At 39.4% G+C, this 16,764-nt stretch overlaps 1 protein-coding gene across 2 annotated transcripts in view; it reads left to right on the forward strand.

Annotated features, from left to right (window-relative positions):
• Positions 1 to 393: 393 nt before the first annotated feature.
• Positions 394 to 16,764, forward strand: part of far1 (fatty acyl CoA reductase 1) — a 39,168-nt gene continuing 22,797 nt past the window's right edge. The window contains exons 1-3 of one of the 2 annotated variants that reach the window (XM_074677320.1): positions 394 to 525; positions 13,446 to 13,561; positions 13,943 to 14,059. In XM_074677320.1, the coding sequence (XP_074533421.1) occupies positions 13,490 to 13,561; positions 13,943 to 14,059 (189 nt within the window). In that variant the 5' untranslated portion in view covers positions 394 to 525; positions 13,446 to 13,489. The remainder of the gene's footprint in view (positions 526 to 13,445; positions 13,562 to 13,942; positions 14,060 to 16,764) is intronic. The other variant, XM_074677319.1, reaches the window with a different exon arrangement.

Raw genomic sequence — 16,764 nt, forward strand, 5'->3', positions numbered from 1 at the left:
CATGTATCTATATCAAGGTATCTATGGTTCATCAACGACACCATACATTAATCAGAGGTTAGAATTTGTTGTGACATCAATTTGTAGAAGGTGGCATGGTCTTTCACCAAACTGAGCAATGGCATTTTGGACTTATAGACGATCTATACACGATCTGGCAAAGTGGTTTACATTATTTCTGAACTGCTGAGATTGTGGAGCTTCAGAAACCTCCTTCCGTCTTAATCATGACTGGAGCATACTTTAGGCCCCAACAAAAGAGACAGTTCATATTCAGAAGAGCAGTTTGTAAAACTATGAAAAAAAAGTGAAATCCATAGGAGTGATACATCACTTTTTTACCCTATCTGTGCCGGAGACCGCTGTCCCGCTGACGTCACGATGGTTCATTTATCCGCCCATCCAGACTCTGCTGCTGCTGGCTTCCTGCTGAGTCTCCACTCTGTCGCTCGTAGCGGTTCACGCTGCCACTCAACCTCAACTGAATCCACAAGTTCCTGAGCCGGGGAAACATCGACGTTTCGGGTAGGTACAGCCTTTGTTTCACGTCCACTCACTGTGTGTGCGGTGTACCCACTCCACGGTGGCACGAATTCTCGGGTTTGGAGGCGCTAAGTAGTGTGACAGGCTGCGAAACGTGTGACATCGTGTAGGAAGAGATGCGCCAGGAGGTGGGAGGGAGGGAAAGCTGAGCACAACTGTAGTATTGATCGACAAAAACGCAGATTTCAGAATCAAGTTTGACTTCGTGAGGCTCTACCGTGCAGACCACTTACTCTCTAACCTACTACTAAAGGTGTGTTACTATCAGTCACCACTGCACCCCAAGCCACCACTTCATGTGTTCAACCAAAATCTTTTTTTCTCCGTCTTTTCCACCCTATCGCCCACCAGGGATTATGAATAATGAGACGAGTGATGGTGAGCTACAGCAGCACATGAGGTACTTTACATGAAAGGCGACTTAAAGCTGGATAACATCACTTTTAATGAACGTCCAGGCTTTGCAGTAGTCACATGAAAGGCTGTCAGAGCCAGCAGTCGGTGTGGGTTTAAGCGTCGCCCGCTGTGCAAATGGACGGTGAGTGGTGGCTGGTAATGATGTGAGGCAGCTGTGAGAGATCTTCATTTTGTCACTTAGAGTTGGAAGTGCTGTTTCATTTTTCACATCTGGCTCAGTGCATCTTCTCATAAACATATACCATTCTCAAATCACTACTTTTTCACTGTTGAGATGTTCAATGTGTCCTGTTGCTGCAATGTGCAGCCTGTTTGGGCGGGTGAAAAGGGAAATGCAGTCCTTATGAGGTTTAAAAACAATGAGATCAGGAACTTTGGATTCATTGTTAACACAAACACACTCAAACTGCTACACTAAAGCTCATAAAGGCATTTGGTGTTGTGTGTGTGCTCGGACAGTAGGTCTGGTGGGTTACAGAGAGTCAGGCACAGTGTGAACAGTGACCAGCTCTACAGTATGAGTGAGGTCTCATGACATTCCTCGTGTCTTGCCAAACTCATGTGGGTGATTTGAGTTGTAACACAAACCCATGCACGTGCAGAGCAGGCTGAGTCTTTGACATCATCATAGGCAGGAGGTTGGCACCTCTCACTGCAGTTAAAACCTTTCATTCCTTTGTTTTCTGGATCAGTGGGATTATTGATTCTACCAATTTTCTGTGTTTCTGTTTTGGAATTTTTATATGCATTTCAGATTTTGTGCTTTTTCTTAATGAAAATGTGCCACAGTAGCAAGGTTATAATAGTTAACTAAAATGAAACTAAAAAGGAAAACTACAATTTAAAATACATTGCAGTTAACTCAAACTAATAAAAACTAGAAAAGAAAACAAAAACGATAAGTAAACTAAAACTGTATCTTGTGTTCACAAAACTAACTGAAACTAAAATTATAGGAAAAAATGTCATTAGTTATAGTTTTTGACAATATTAATAGTCTTTAGGATTTAAATTAATCCGATTCATTTTCCCAACCAATTTTACGACAGTTTTCGGCAGTTGTCAGCGCCATACGGCACCATCACAGCAACATACTGGGACGTGCTTGTTTTCTGCACTGACTGGCTGTGCGCTGTGCTGGGACTAGTGGAGCAACGAATCAAAGCATCTGTAATAGCTTAATTTCATGCAAGTCTGATTTTAATTGTATTTGAGTCTGCCTTTATACAGAGTCCAAGTTTCTAATTATTAAAGCTCATATTATATTATTTTATATAATTTATGTTTTTATTATTTTTATTTAATTTATGTTTATATTATTTTTATATAGTTTCTGTTTATATTCTTTATATTAAGTTTATATTATTTTCTTGTGTTGAAAGCAGCAGCCAACAGTTCAGTATCAGCGTTGACTGAGCAGTGAGAACTATGTTGGACTGGAAAATAAACAGTATTATAAAATATTTACTCTGACCTTTTTGAATCCTGCACCTGGTTCATAAGGTATGGAAAAACTAAAACTAAGCCTTGTTGCAAAAATTAAAACTAAATAAAAACTAGAATGCCCGCTCCAAGACTAATTAAAACTAAACAGTAATGGGGAAAAAAATGTCAAAAGTAACTAAAATTAAAATATAATGACAAATCCAAAAACTATTTTAACCTGCACAGTAGTTGAGCCTCAGAGCCACAGGTGCTGCATTTAAGACTGCTAATATGTCTGCTCAATTATTCAGACTGACGATATGGCATCAGGGATCAACTTGCTGCCTGACCGCCGTACGCTGTGTTACAGTAGCTCTTTCACAGAACTGAGGCTGAGCTCAGGTAGAGTTTTAGCTGCTGTACTTTTGGCGTAGCTTTACAGAGTACAGTGCTTGGTTCTTTCTCTGGGGAGCTATGCTGAGGAGAGCAGCTCATAACTGCATTGTTTTTGCCCCACTTCTGCATTAACATGCAGTGACTTATACAGGCCATCAGCCTGCTGAAGGAAGCTTCTCAGAGCTCTATCACACCACTATCCTGCAGTTTGTATTTCCTGAGTTCATGTTTTTGTTTATTTCTGCACAGACTCAGTGGCAGCTGGAGGAAACACAAGTCTGCGCTGTGTGTTGGCATCTGGACCTGCAGCCTTGTTTGGAAACCTTTTGTTTAGAGGAATTTTAAAAATTCAAACAAAATACCCTCACACATAGACACAAATTATGTAAGGGACCGTGGAAACTTTTAATAATGGTCACATAGGCAGATAATTCTGCATCCTACAGTGTAAAATGTTTTAGGATTTTACAGTCTTTGACACTAACAGCTCAAAATAAATTGCTGTATTATCTCTTTACTAGCTTTATAGTCTAGGGGCATGTTAACTGTAAAGTTATAGTATACAGCTGAAATTTTAACTGTACAGTATTTGCCTAAGTGAATGTGAAAAGTGTACAATAAATTACCCTAAAAGTAATGCAATTCAAAGCCAGATATATACTGTTAATATAAAGTTTACATGTCAGAAAGGATTTTTTCCTAGAGAGCATTAAAGGATAAGTTAGATTTATACAGCTTTTAAATTGTTTATAGAATGAAGTAGAACAAAATACTCACCCAGAAGGCTTTCCTGATCCAAGCAGTGCTTCAGGAGATATTTAGATCCAAAATCATGCAGCGGACGTCCATATAATGGGATCCATTATAAACTGCATTAATCGTCCAAAAACTCGTGTTTTTCACCAATATTCCATCATGGTCCGCTCCGGGTTAGTCCTCTGCTGCAGTCTGTGTCACTCCAGACAGCGCTGTGTGGCTGTAATGACCTCTGAACTGACGAAGACTTTGTTTACGTCTGCCCCTCTGCGAATGCGCAGTACTCTCTGGAGAGCTGACTCCTTTCTTTGAGGGGCAAACATAAACAAAGTCTTGTATGTTGGTGAAAAACACAAGTTTTTGGTCGATTAATGCAGTTTTAGGAGCGGCGCTGTATGCCCCGATGGATCCCATTATACGGACGACCGCTGCACGATTTTGGATCTAAATATCTCCCGAAGCACTGTTTGGATCAGGAAAGCCTTCTGGGTGAGTATTTTGTTCTACTTCATTCTATAAACAATATAAAAAGTGTATAAACTGAACTTATCCTTTAAGGCTCTTTTGATAGCTAAAAATATAATTTATCAATGAAACCAGTGATTATTTCTTTTGGAGTTGTGGAGACATTGCTGAAATAGTCAGTATAGATAACCCATAATAAGGCAGCACAGTGAAGATGATTACAGTCACATGTTTGCACACTGGTGTGTTAATTTTAGGGTTGTGCAGGTCAGAACACACCCTGACTTTACAAACTGTAGTTGACAGGCATAATACTCGCATGATTGAATGCTTGCACAAGTCGTGGCCCACCATGTTCAAACAAACAAAGTTGGAGCACCTACAGTAGTTAACCAGTGTTTTTGTTAGTATCAAAAACACAGAACTCACAGAGAGAACATACCTGCACCACCAGGTAACATCTGCTGTTCTCTAATTAAAATACAAGTTTCTTCATCTCTCTTTCACAGTCCACTGAGTCTTACTTCATGCCAGTTCACCATCCAGTTTCTCACATTGGAGCTGAGCTGACTGGAATTCTTTGTGGGTAATTAACTTACTATTGACAAGTACCTCGTACACCCCGCCTTAGAAGAAACTTAATATCCCTTAAAGTCGGCTGTTACTGGTGAAGCTTTCATGAACAGCAACACTTAAAGTGTAACAGCTTTCAATGTCTTTTCACATATAACAGATTGGATATTCTCTTTTAGTCAGGGTTCATGAAATGCAGGAGGAGGAGCTGAGTGTGTGTGAAGTCAGATGATGAAATACTGACTGAGTATGCAGACTATAAGCAGAGACAGGGATGTCGTACTCTCTCAAAGTAAAGCTCAAAAACCAACACAAGATGTGAACACAGGACAAACCCTCGCTAATTTGGCAACAGGTGATATAAGGTAAATGTTTTACTAGTCTGATGATTGCTTTATTTTTTTTATTCTTGGAAATTATGATAAATCCTGCATAGAGCTGAAACGATTCCTCGAATGATTCGAGGTACTCGATTACAAAAAATACTCGAGTAATTTTCTCTGCCTCGAAGAATCGTTTAATTTAAAAAAGAGCAAAGAGTGGTATTTCAAATAGAGCTGAGGCCATATTAAGAGAGTTTTCAGATCCCTCAAGCTACCTCTTATACAAAATAGCAACAAGCAACAAAGCTAGCTTCTTTTCTGGAGTTTGGAGACTAATGGGTCATTCTAGGAAACGGGTGCTATTTGGGTCCTCAACATTTGATGAGATGTCCAAGGCACAAAAAATGTGTCAAAGTGTGTTTACAAATTTTGGTGCTACCAAAGCAAGTGCTCTTATTGACATGCTGTATCAGAAAATTCTATTTCTTAAAGAGAAAAATGTTCATTTGAAAAATAACTGCTCTTTCACTAAACAAAAATGTATTTTATCCGATTACTCTATTAATCGATGGGATTTTCAGTAGAATACTCTAATACAAAAATATTCGATAGCTGCAGCCCTAATCCTGCATTTAATATAAGTTAAGTAACCTGTGAAAAGCTTTATAACAGTCAACATAAATCACAGCCACACTGCAGCCTGTTGGGTGGAGCCTGAAGGCTTTTCAGGTTGTTTTTTCCATGACTCTTTTACTTTGTGTCCTCCTTTTCAAACAAAAGAGCTATGACATTTGATGGATTTGAATTGTTGCTTGAAGTCCCTCCTTTTAAATTTTCTCTGAAGTGTGTCTTACCAACCCCGTGTTACTGATCTTTCATTGTTGGGACTGTGACGATATGCTTTTCTTCTGATACGATTCTTGTATGACTTTTGGGATGCTAGATTGCTTTATATTGCAGTTCTTAGATATTTCTGATTTTTTGTTTTCTTTTTTAAAACTAGACCCAGTGAAAAGTTGATAATGACGTTTAAATCTACAGACTATATCCCTACCCCAAAAATGCACATTACACGAGAGTCAGCTTTTATGATTTATTCAGGGGATCAACTTTTTCCCAACAAACAAAAACTGAAATGAAGGATTTAAATTAAAAAAAAAAAAAAGAGTCACAATTTTAAATTAAAAAATCCTGATACTTCAATACATCCTTGTTTTCCTCCCACCCCTAATTCTTAGACACTTAAATACTCCTCAGATTTATATCAGACTCTGTCCAACAGGTGACCTCTGCTGATGTCAGTGTATGACACATGATTTGCAGATGGACTATTGTTTGTCAGCAGGTTGACAGAACAGGCCGATGTTTGGATAGATCAGTATGTCTCCAGAGACAGATCAGTTGTCATGACCTTAGAGTGCAGGGAACTGGTCAAGAGGGTTGGAATGATCAGAAACAAGCAAACTTAAGCTTTGCAGAAATGAAAGTAAGCCTTGCTTTCACTCTGAACGATCTGTATGCCCCTATGTTCTCCTTCCCTCGCTGCATCAGTCTGATTCAGTCTGATGTTGCTGGAGCAGGAGCTGACAGGCCATAAGATTACCTCTGAGCAATGAATCATTGAGAGAAAATGCTGGTGTAACAGTCAGATATTTGCTGCAGAGATATTATAAGTCTTAATGTGTGTTTTTCACAGTTTGTTTGATGTCCTTCCTGCTGTGTAGCTACAGTGCATCTGGAAAGTTTTCACAGCGCTTCACTTTTTCCCCCCACATTTTATTATGTTACAGTCTGATTCTAATATGGAATAAATCCATTTTTCCCTGAAAATTATATTCACAACAACCTAAAATGACAATGTAAAAAATAGTTTATTTATTTATTTATTCATAATTTTCTGTTAATTTATTAAAGCCAAGAAAAACTTAGGAATCACATGTACATAAGTATTCACACCCATTGCCACACAGCTCAAAATTGAGCTCTGTGCATCCCGTTTCCACTGTTAACCCTTGACTTGTTCCTTTGGCTTAATTTGAGCCCACCTGTGGTGAAATAAGTTGATTGGACATGATTTGGAAAAGCATGCACCTGTCTACTGTTGAAATGGTAGAAAAAATTGCAAAAAAAACACATCAGGATTTTTTGATTGTCAATATCTAAATCGAGATTCTTTGTCAAAAAAAGATTTATTTTTCAAATTAAAATTCTTCATTTCAGTCTTTGTTTATAAAGTGGATTGGAAAATAGGAACCACATTTCCCCAGCAGAGGGTGAATTGTTTCTCTCTGACTCAGATGATGTGCATTTTATGGGAAAATATGGCTCCTGATATAGTCTGTAGACATTATTACCATCATTTAACTTTTGTCACTTGGTCTGGTGTTAAAAAAAGCAAACTAAAATGCCAAAAATTAATATAGAAGAATCGTGATTTAAATCGTGATTGGCACCCCAGAAACCGTAATAGAATTGAATCACATGAACAGCACATTGTCCCAGCAATACTATACAAGGTCCCACAGGTGACAGTGCATGTCAGAGCACAAACCAAGCCTGAAGTTAGAGGAATTATCTGTATACTTCTGAGATAGGGCACAAATCCAGGAAAGGTAGCGAAAAAAAATTGCTCCTTTCAATGTCCCAGTGAGCACAGTGGCCTTCATCATTCGTAAATGGAAGAAGTTTAAAATCAGGGTCCGTTCAGTCATTGAACAAATGGGACCATGTGTCTGAACGTACCATTATCAGCTAGTCAATCAAATAAACAAAGAGAAAGGGAAAGTTTGGCGATCTTGAACAGAGTAAATGCATGTAGTGTATCTAAGCGCTTAGCAGAAGACCTTAAAATTAAATAATCAATTTGAAAGCTGCTTTGAGAAACAAGAGCTGCAGCAATACACCACTAACTCCACAAATAACTCTACAAACATTTAAGTAACTCCAACATTTCACCACACACATCTTGTGATGACCCAGATGCAGAAAAGTAAAGACCGAATCGAACTTGTTAAAGTGATGGCAGCGAGCCTTGTCAGTTTGAAATCTTAATTACTTCCCTTATCTCATCTGTTGAGTGCCACCTTTTCAAAGGATTGTCAGCTATCTTTGTATATTTTGTCTTAAACAGTAATGCACTGCACGATGTCCGCCTTTGAACAGCCAACTAAGTGCTTTAATCCTGTTGTTTGTGCTTGTTATGGTGGGGTCTACCACCGTTATACATACTGCTTATTGTTTTTTTTTTTTACCGTCGGAACAAATGGTTGGGTTCCTTGATAATGGCTGGAAATGCATACGGGCCCAGGACTCTTCCTAGAGCTGTCCCCCTGTCTAAATAAGTAATCAGGAGAGAAGGGCCTTAGTCAGGAAGGTGACCGAGAACCTGATGGTCACTCTTTCAGAGCCCCAATGGTCCTCTGTGGAGAGAGAACAACCACTTCCAGAAGAACAACCACCCCTGCAGCAGTCCACCAATCAGGCCTGTGTGTTAGAGTGGCCTGACAGAAGCCACTCCTTAGTAATAGGAACATGGCAGGCTGCCTGGAGTTTGCGAAAAAGCACCTGAAGGACTCTCAGATTATGAGAAAGAAAATCTTCTGGTCTGATGAGACATAAATGCCAGGTGTCATGTTTGAAGGGAGCCAGGCACCGCTCTATACCTGAACAATACCAGCTCTACAGTGAAGCATGGTGGTGGTAGCATCATTGAGGGGAAGATGAGTGCAGCAATGAACAGAGACATCCTAGATGAAAACCTTCTTTTGACCTCAGACTGGGGTGACAGTTCATCTTTCAACAGGACAACAACAGAGTGGCCCAGCCAGAGCCCAGACTTGAATCTGATCAAACATCTCTGTAGAGATCTGAAAATGACTGTGCAACGATGCTCCCCATCTAACCTGATGGAGTCTAAGAGGTGCTGCAAAAAAGGAGTGGGCCAAACTGCCCAAGAATAGGCGTGCCAAGCTTGTGGCACAATATTCAAATTGCTTTGTAAATTGAAAAAAAAGAAACAGTTTGTCATCATGTGGTGTTCAAGTTGGATTTTGAGGAAAAAAATAATTTATTCCATTTTTAATGAGGCTGTAACATAAAATGTGAAAAAAGAAATGCTGTGATACTGCTCTACGTGAAAACATCCTGCTTTTTTGTGTGTATGTGTGTTTGATTTCTAATTAGCCTGGAGTCTTTTAATCATGCTGCTGAGCTCACAGTACACTCTTCACATGCCTATCATTAGTCCTAATGGGAGCAAATGCCCACTGTTACATGACAACAGAATTTATTGACGTGCTTTGAGTGGCTCCATAGTGACTCTATTTTTATAGGTATAGTTAAAGCCATTTAACAACACAGGTACACAAGGTATAGGCCAAGGTTTGTTGTAATCCAATCTGCATTACTTAATCTTACTTGATGAGAAATGTACCATGTTGGCTAAAAAAATTCAATTTTGCATTGTTTTTACTGGTGACTGGTAATAATGGTGGGTTTCCTCAGATGACCAATCATTCCATACCTGCCAGTGACTATTGAATAGTGCTTTAGCTTTAAATGCCCATGGCTTATATAAACCCTGCAGACCACTGTATAAAGTGTCAGTAGTATCCTTGGCATCGCCTGTCTATTTCTGATTAGGAGCCACCACTTTTTTTCAGACTGATACTAGTACAAGTACTCCCTCTTGAGTACTCACCGATACCGATTACCCATACAACTAGTACTTTTGGTACACAGAATTTCAATTAACTGTGATAGATCATTCTGAACAAAGACAGCACAGTCGCTCTGCCACTAAGTCCAAAATAAAACACCAAAAACCCTCTGAGTTTATGATTGGTTATAAATAAAAGTTCAAAATATAACTTGCAACTCCAAGAGTTTAAGTATTTATTTTGAATAGGCTGAAGTTCAGAATAAAACAGTTTAACTGTTAACTCTCTCTGGTTTATTCATGTTGTATGAACAGGACCTGACGCACGTTTGCTGTGGTGTTAAACCACAGAAATATAGCGCCAACTACTGGCAAGGAGGACTTACTCGATGTAAGATTATTTTGCCTGGAGTATTGGCTGCTGGTATCGGCAGCCTTCGCGAGTACTGTTAATGTTGATGTCTGAGAGTGAGTATTTATCAATAAAGCCACAATTTCCACATCCTATCATATTTCTACGTTTTTTTTATTTTTCTAAAAACTGCTTTGTTTTACCTGAACCCATAGTCACATTGTATTGAGGAGATCTGGCATTAATGTCAAGATATGACATATTGTTCAGCTCTAATGCAAAATGTGACAATGGAGAAATTAGCTATTAGCTAGAAATTAGCACCCAGACTGATTTTTGAACCAGGCTGCAAACAGGTTTATATTTGCTGTAACAGTCTACCTGTACTTTATAATACAGCTGACAAGCCATAACTGCTCCTTTCAGGCTTCCTTTCTTGTTTTGTTGATTTCTTCTCATTGTTCTGGCTTTTCCTTCTGGTACTCGTTTCCTTGTTGGACTCTTTGCAAGGCTCCAGTGTATCGTCAAATTTGCTGTTTGTAGTTTCCAGTGCTTCTGTTTCTTTGAGACACAACTTCCAGACATGGCTCTCAGCTGTTCTGCTTTTTCATCTTTGAGCCTAAAATACCTCCACACGGCTGAGGTTACAACATGCTGCTGACCAGTCTCACTTTCACACTCGGGCTTCTGTTTGCGGGACATGTGCTGCTCAGCCTGCCTCTGTCGTAAAGAGGTGGCTTCTTTACGACATGCTGTGAAGAGTGATTCAGGCAAATCAGATCTGACGGGTTTCTCTACTCATTTTTTTCTTTTATTACACCTGATCCGATACATTTGCATACTGTCAAACTGAAACATCCCTAGTCTTGTTGTGTAAGTTTGAAGTTTTGGGCCGTTGCAGTCACATTAAGGCTGCTTCTGTCAGATTGCTGCAAGAAGCAATAAAATGATCAAGGTCTGAGATTGAGTTAGGTTTTCTTTTTCATCCTTTTCTCTGTGACGATTTCACACATTCACAGCCACCTTCATCAGAGTACAGTTTTGCTGCAGTCACTGTTTTGGGGTCTGACAGGATTGCTGCTGGAGCAGGGCACTTGGCAAAGGATGTGATGCAGCACAAATTATATCTGCAGCATTGGCCAAAGCTTTAGAACGTGTCTGCAAAACACAGAGCAAAGTTAGACCAGATAATTTTTTTTCGTTTTGAATGAATGTACATGTTGTATTTGGTACTTTTGATGTGATGCTGTGTAGAAACATTTACTCTCACTGCAAAAGTTAACATAATGTTTTCCTTGATTTAAAATAAGTAGAAATGTAATGATGTGACACCCTGTATCCAAACTAAGTTTTTGGACTTTGCTCATGACAGGATTCCACAAACTTCTAAAACATCTTATTTAAGCTCAGTATTTGGTGCTTTCATTTTGTGGATTTTGAGAAAAGTTTCCTTTTTGTTAAACTTTAATTGGCCACACTGCACCTGGTGAAATGTCAGCGTGTACAAAGTTACCTGTGTGCCAAGCTGAAAAACTGGTTTAACTGTAACTACTGGGGCACTGAAGCGTTGAAAGCTCGAGCAGGTCAAACAATAGAAACCCACACCAGTTAGTGGGACAAGAACAGAGGGTTTAATTGCAGCGATATTAAGTCACAGCTTCTGTTCCCTTTTAGAGATCCAGCTCACCTCATTACCCGCTGAATCCTACATGACTGTGACCAAAGAGGATCAGATTTACTGAAATTAATAGAAAAACACACGTAGGTGTGTTAAATCTTGATAACTGGTGACACTTAGTTTCTTAGGGGCTGTCATGCAGAGAAGTGTTGTTCAGTTTGCAAAACAAGGATTTACTGTACTTATTTACTGTGAGAATGATTTTGTTTCCTTGTGAAACTGACCAATCAGCCGACAACGTTCTCGATATTTCTGCGTTGTGCACACAGTAATGATAGTGAGAACAAAAGATGATCAGAAGCAGCAGTTTCCATTCCTCCTTATCTCTGATCAAGTCCACAGTGCAGTGAAAAAAGTCAAATACCTAGGGCACATTATCAGAAGTGGTATGTGTGATGATGATGTTCAGTGTCAGTGCTGCAAATTGTATGCACAAGCTAAAACGTTCAGATGTGTACAGAAAATGCTAAAATTGGGCTTTTTAGAGCTTACTGTACTCCACTGTACACTGCTCATTCCTGGTGCAGTACAGTAAAGCTAAAATGAAAAAGCTACAGGTAGCTTATAATGATCCTTTCAGGATATTTCATAAATTACCTCGATGGTTGAGGGCAAGTCACATGTTTGTTCATCACAATGTGCCCACATTTTAGGTCGACAATGAAATAACAACGTCGCTTACTCAGCTCACAATGAGCAACACGAGGTTCACATCCTGCTACTGGAAACATTGGTACAAATGTCTCTGTGATTTAAATTGCTGTCAACATATGAACTGTGTTTTTCCTATTTTTCCTATTTATTGTATTTATATAAATTTATATATCCTATTTATTGTATTTATATTAGAGCCCACCCGATTAATCGGGTGGGCAGTGTGAACTATAACTGAGTTCACACTGTTAAATTCAGTGATGTGAGTTTGGCCGTATATTTGCATATTCAGTATCTTCAAAAAGCAGATTAAGGCTTCATACAGCCAGGATAAGTGTTATATAAGGTCAGGCAGTAAGAACAACACGTAGGTTAATGATTAAATGAGTTATCACCTGAGTGGCCTGTTATCAGCTCTTCACTGTCATTTTACTCGAGAGCCAACATAATCACAGAGATAAGGCTGAATACGGTAGTGCATAGAGTCAACATTTTAAACTGATATGAACTTAGTGGGTTTTTTTTACTGCTTTTATGTGACACAGATTCTGGAGCATCAAATAAGTCTCACTTTAAAATGAGATTATCTGCACTAAATTAGGTGATTTTTTTCTGTTTCTGTTTCTCAGTGGTCAGGTTGGATTTTCCTGGAGATTTTCTGTGCCAGCTCATAAAGTTTAGCACTGTCCCTTTTTTCTCTGAGGAAAAAACTTCTTCTTGGATTTGCTTTGTTATAATGACAGATACTGGAGCTGGACTGTCAAAACGTAAAAGGACAGAAAAGCAGAAGAAAGCTGAACAGGAGAGACACAGAGCACAGGCTGAAAACGGGGGTTAAGCGGTTTGTGATGTGCATTATAACCCACACGCAGCAGGAGTTAACTCTAATCTGAAACATCTATTCAAGCTCTGCACGTTTTCTGTTGATTGTTTAAGTTTAGCTCAAACTTGAATGGTTGAACATTTGTCACCCAGCCTTCACTGTGTTCTGACTCAGTGACGATGGACATGGCTCATTGGTAAAAATAACTGCTCAGGGCAGGTCTGACGACACACTGAAGTATTCACAGGTCCTCATTTCCTTCCTTCCTTCACCTCCCTCCTGTTAAAGCTCGTTCAAGTTATATTCATTTCTAGTCTCCGCTTTAAGCTTGTTCAGAGTCTGTCCTTTCTTTCCTCATGTTTGTCCTGTTTTTTTATTCTCAGGTGGAGTGGTGCTGAGGAGCTCTCTGAGCAGGACTGCAGACATCATGGTGAACATCCCAGAATACTATGAAGGGAAAAATGTGCTGATAACCGGGGCAACAGGCTTCATGGGCAAGGTACAGTACTCCCTGAGGAAATAGCAAAACTGAACAAAGAAATGTGACCAACTATGAATTGTCATCAAACCTCTTTTTGATGCCTTTAAGTGGACTCTTAGCTGTTAGAAAATGAGTGAGGCATCATGGGTACATCATTCATCTGTTCCTCTTTTACCCTCCAAAACAGTAGTCAGGTTTGATCCTCAGGTATGTGAGTCTGATAATACGATGCTGTAGACTGAGAATTAAATGTGACACCACATACCAAATTCACTCAACTCCTGCAAGTGACAAACAAGAGGAAGTTATTTTTGTATGTGTTTCGCACCTCCAGTGTCAACTGAATGGTCTACAGAGAGAAATAAAAGATTTCTAACTCTTACTTGCTCATTGTTATAGGTGCTGCTGGAGAAGCTGCTGAGGTCCTGTCCAGGGGTCAAAATGGTCTACGTGATGGTCCGGTCCAAAGCTGGTCAGAGTCCTCAGGCACGCATCACTGAAATGATCAACTGCAAGGTGAGAAGCATTTGAATGAGTTACACTAAACAAAATGGTTTCAGGTCGTTTTTTGAGGCTGAATCAGGACCAAAAAATCTGAAACTAAATCCTCAAAAAGTAAAAGCCTCAACATGAAAATGGTAATGTATAGTTAGCTGTGAATATGCTGGACAGAGTACGGACAGGGAGAGACACCACCAATTTTAGTCAGTCTTGTTAACTCCAAGCTATGAACTAAACATACAAACGAGAGGTTGATACCTGAAAATCTAAAAATCATTTAAAGCTCCCATATTATACAACTTTTCATCAAGTTCAAATAAGTCTCAGAGATCCCAGGACAGTCAATTTAAAGTTTTTTGCCTCAAAATCCAGTTATTTCCTGGATTGCAAACTAAACTGCAGCAGTAACACACACATTAGTGGTGACTGTGGTCTTAGCGTCCATAATAACAGCTGAGAGTGTGTTCGCTACCCTGTAGCACAACATTAGCTCCGCGGGGGCCTACCGCGACAAGTAGTCACATCCGTCCAAACAAAAGATAACATTATGTAAATAAAGCTAGCTTCACGTGAAAAATATGTCCATATGTCTTCTCTTCAATGTCCCCTGATATTATTCACTCATGTGTGGTTATGTAGTGTAAAGAAACTAAATACAAACAGTAACATACGTTAGCTGCCATGCTAAAACCACATTCATCAGGCTTTCATGCTGCGTAGAGCATATGGTAAAGTAACATAAATTAGTAAAACTTACAGCTTCCACGTATGTAGCTGGGTCACAGACAGTTACAGATCCATGCTTCAGCTTCAGGTTCTTGGTGAATCCTGCTTTGTACTGGCCCTCGTTGAGAAAGCAATCCGAAGTGAAATGGTGAGCACACACACACACACAACATTTTAGGAGTTGTTGTGGGAGCATCTCCATCAAAAATAAAATCAATTCACTGCTTCAAAACCTCAGATGATGGAGTTTAAAAAAGACTTCTATGATCTTTTGTGTAGCCAACAACAGAGCAACCGCCGTGCTTTGCTCGTACCTTCCTCATGTTTATTTTACTTGAGCAGCCAAGGTGAAAAGCACGCTGCACAGAAGGGGCAGTACAAGGGGCGGGCCTGGAGGAGTTACTTTTTTAGGATCATGACGTCATGCAGGGTAGATCTCAGCTCTGCGTGTTTGAGCACACGTGTCCTGAAAGCAAACTTTGTCTGGAGCAAGAAGAGAAGGAGACAATAGAATTTTCTTATTTCAGGGGTGTTTGTAGACAGGCTGGGAATTTTGCATACTATGGGACCTTTAAAGGATTTAATAGTTTCTTTAGTTTCTCCGTTTTGTAGCGTCTCCATGGCACTGTATTGATTTCAGCATTTTATCTTGGGTTAATTGAATTGACATTATACTAGGCAGTTTCATTCAGGTAAAGGTAAGGGAGCTTTACTCCAATAACATATCCCATACACAAGGAAACTCAGTGTGCTTTAGATAAAAACAGCACATCAGCTGATGAAACCTTTGAAGCATTACAAATGAACTTAAAAATTTATAAGATAAAATTAAGATTAAATAAGTAAAATGCTTACATATAGACCAATAGGCACAGACCATTTTACTGAAAAAGAGGGGAAAATTTGTGTACATGTAAAATAATGATTAGTCTAAGTACAGCAGTGTTCTTCTGCAGGCATATTTAACAGATGCAGGAAAATAACAGCAGCACATCTTATTTTATTTTTGTAATAACCAAATACTTGACCTTGTAACTTCTCTGTTGACATTTCTCTCACACTCAGCGCTTCTCTAACACTGCTAGAGCCCACACTGAGTTGTTTGTGGTTGCTTCATGTCTCCTCAGTTTGGTCACCTTCTCTTTAACTCAGCTGCCTGTGCGTTTTAACACCCTGGTCTTTGCTGTTTTACCACTTCCTGTCTCCTTCTCCTTCCCCCTGCTGTTGACTTATCAGCCATTAAAAAAAGATCCAAAGTTGTGCCATCATTGAGTTACATATTGCACATATCCTCCTAAGTTCTCCTCCAATGCAACAGTAAAGTCATGTTTCTGACAGACTGTCCAACAGCAAGTGACATCTTAATTGTTGTACTTGATAAGCCATGACTCCTTTCCAGGGATCTGGTTGTTATGTGTGACATATGTGGTGTCCCAAGCATCGCCTTTGCTATTCAGAATTGATAATCATAGTCAAGGGGTATTGACCAATCAGTGCAGGTTAGTTGGAATAATAAAAGGGTAATAATGAACAATAAGGCATGCTGGGAGCTCAGTCTAGAACCGATGATTCAGTTCGGGCTTGACTTAAACAGTGCTAAAAGATTAAATGGTGTCATGACGGCTGTTTGAGAGTGTAAAAGAGGAAGTGTGAGGGCAAAGAGTGGCATCACTTGGGTGTACATTAGATCAGAGCTTGATTTGACAAAGTTCCAAATTTTTCTTAAACTTTTTTTTCGCTACAATGCCCTGTACAACCCTTAAAGCTTCTTAAAACCTTCACCTTTCTGAGCAGAAGTGTCCCTCCTTGTTTAAAAATGTCAATTGTTTTGCAAGAGGACATGCATTATTACGTCACTTTTGTTTACGTGTGTAACAAATGATTTACTGCTGCATGTGATCAAGATGATGATGGATTAACTGTCTTCCAACGTAGCGTGTGATTAGACTACACCTTAGAAATTTAATAAGTGAGTTGAACTGTGTTTAACTTTG

Source organism: Halichoeres trimaculatus, unplaced genomic scaffold (genome assembly GCF_033239565.1).
Source record: "Halichoeres trimaculatus isolate MK-OKI-2021-1 unplaced genomic scaffold, fHalTri1.1 fHalTri1_scaffold_10, whole genome shotgun sequence".
Classification (NCBI taxonomy): Eukaryota; Metazoa; Chordata; class Actinopteri; order Labriformes; family Labridae; genus Halichoeres; species Halichoeres trimaculatus.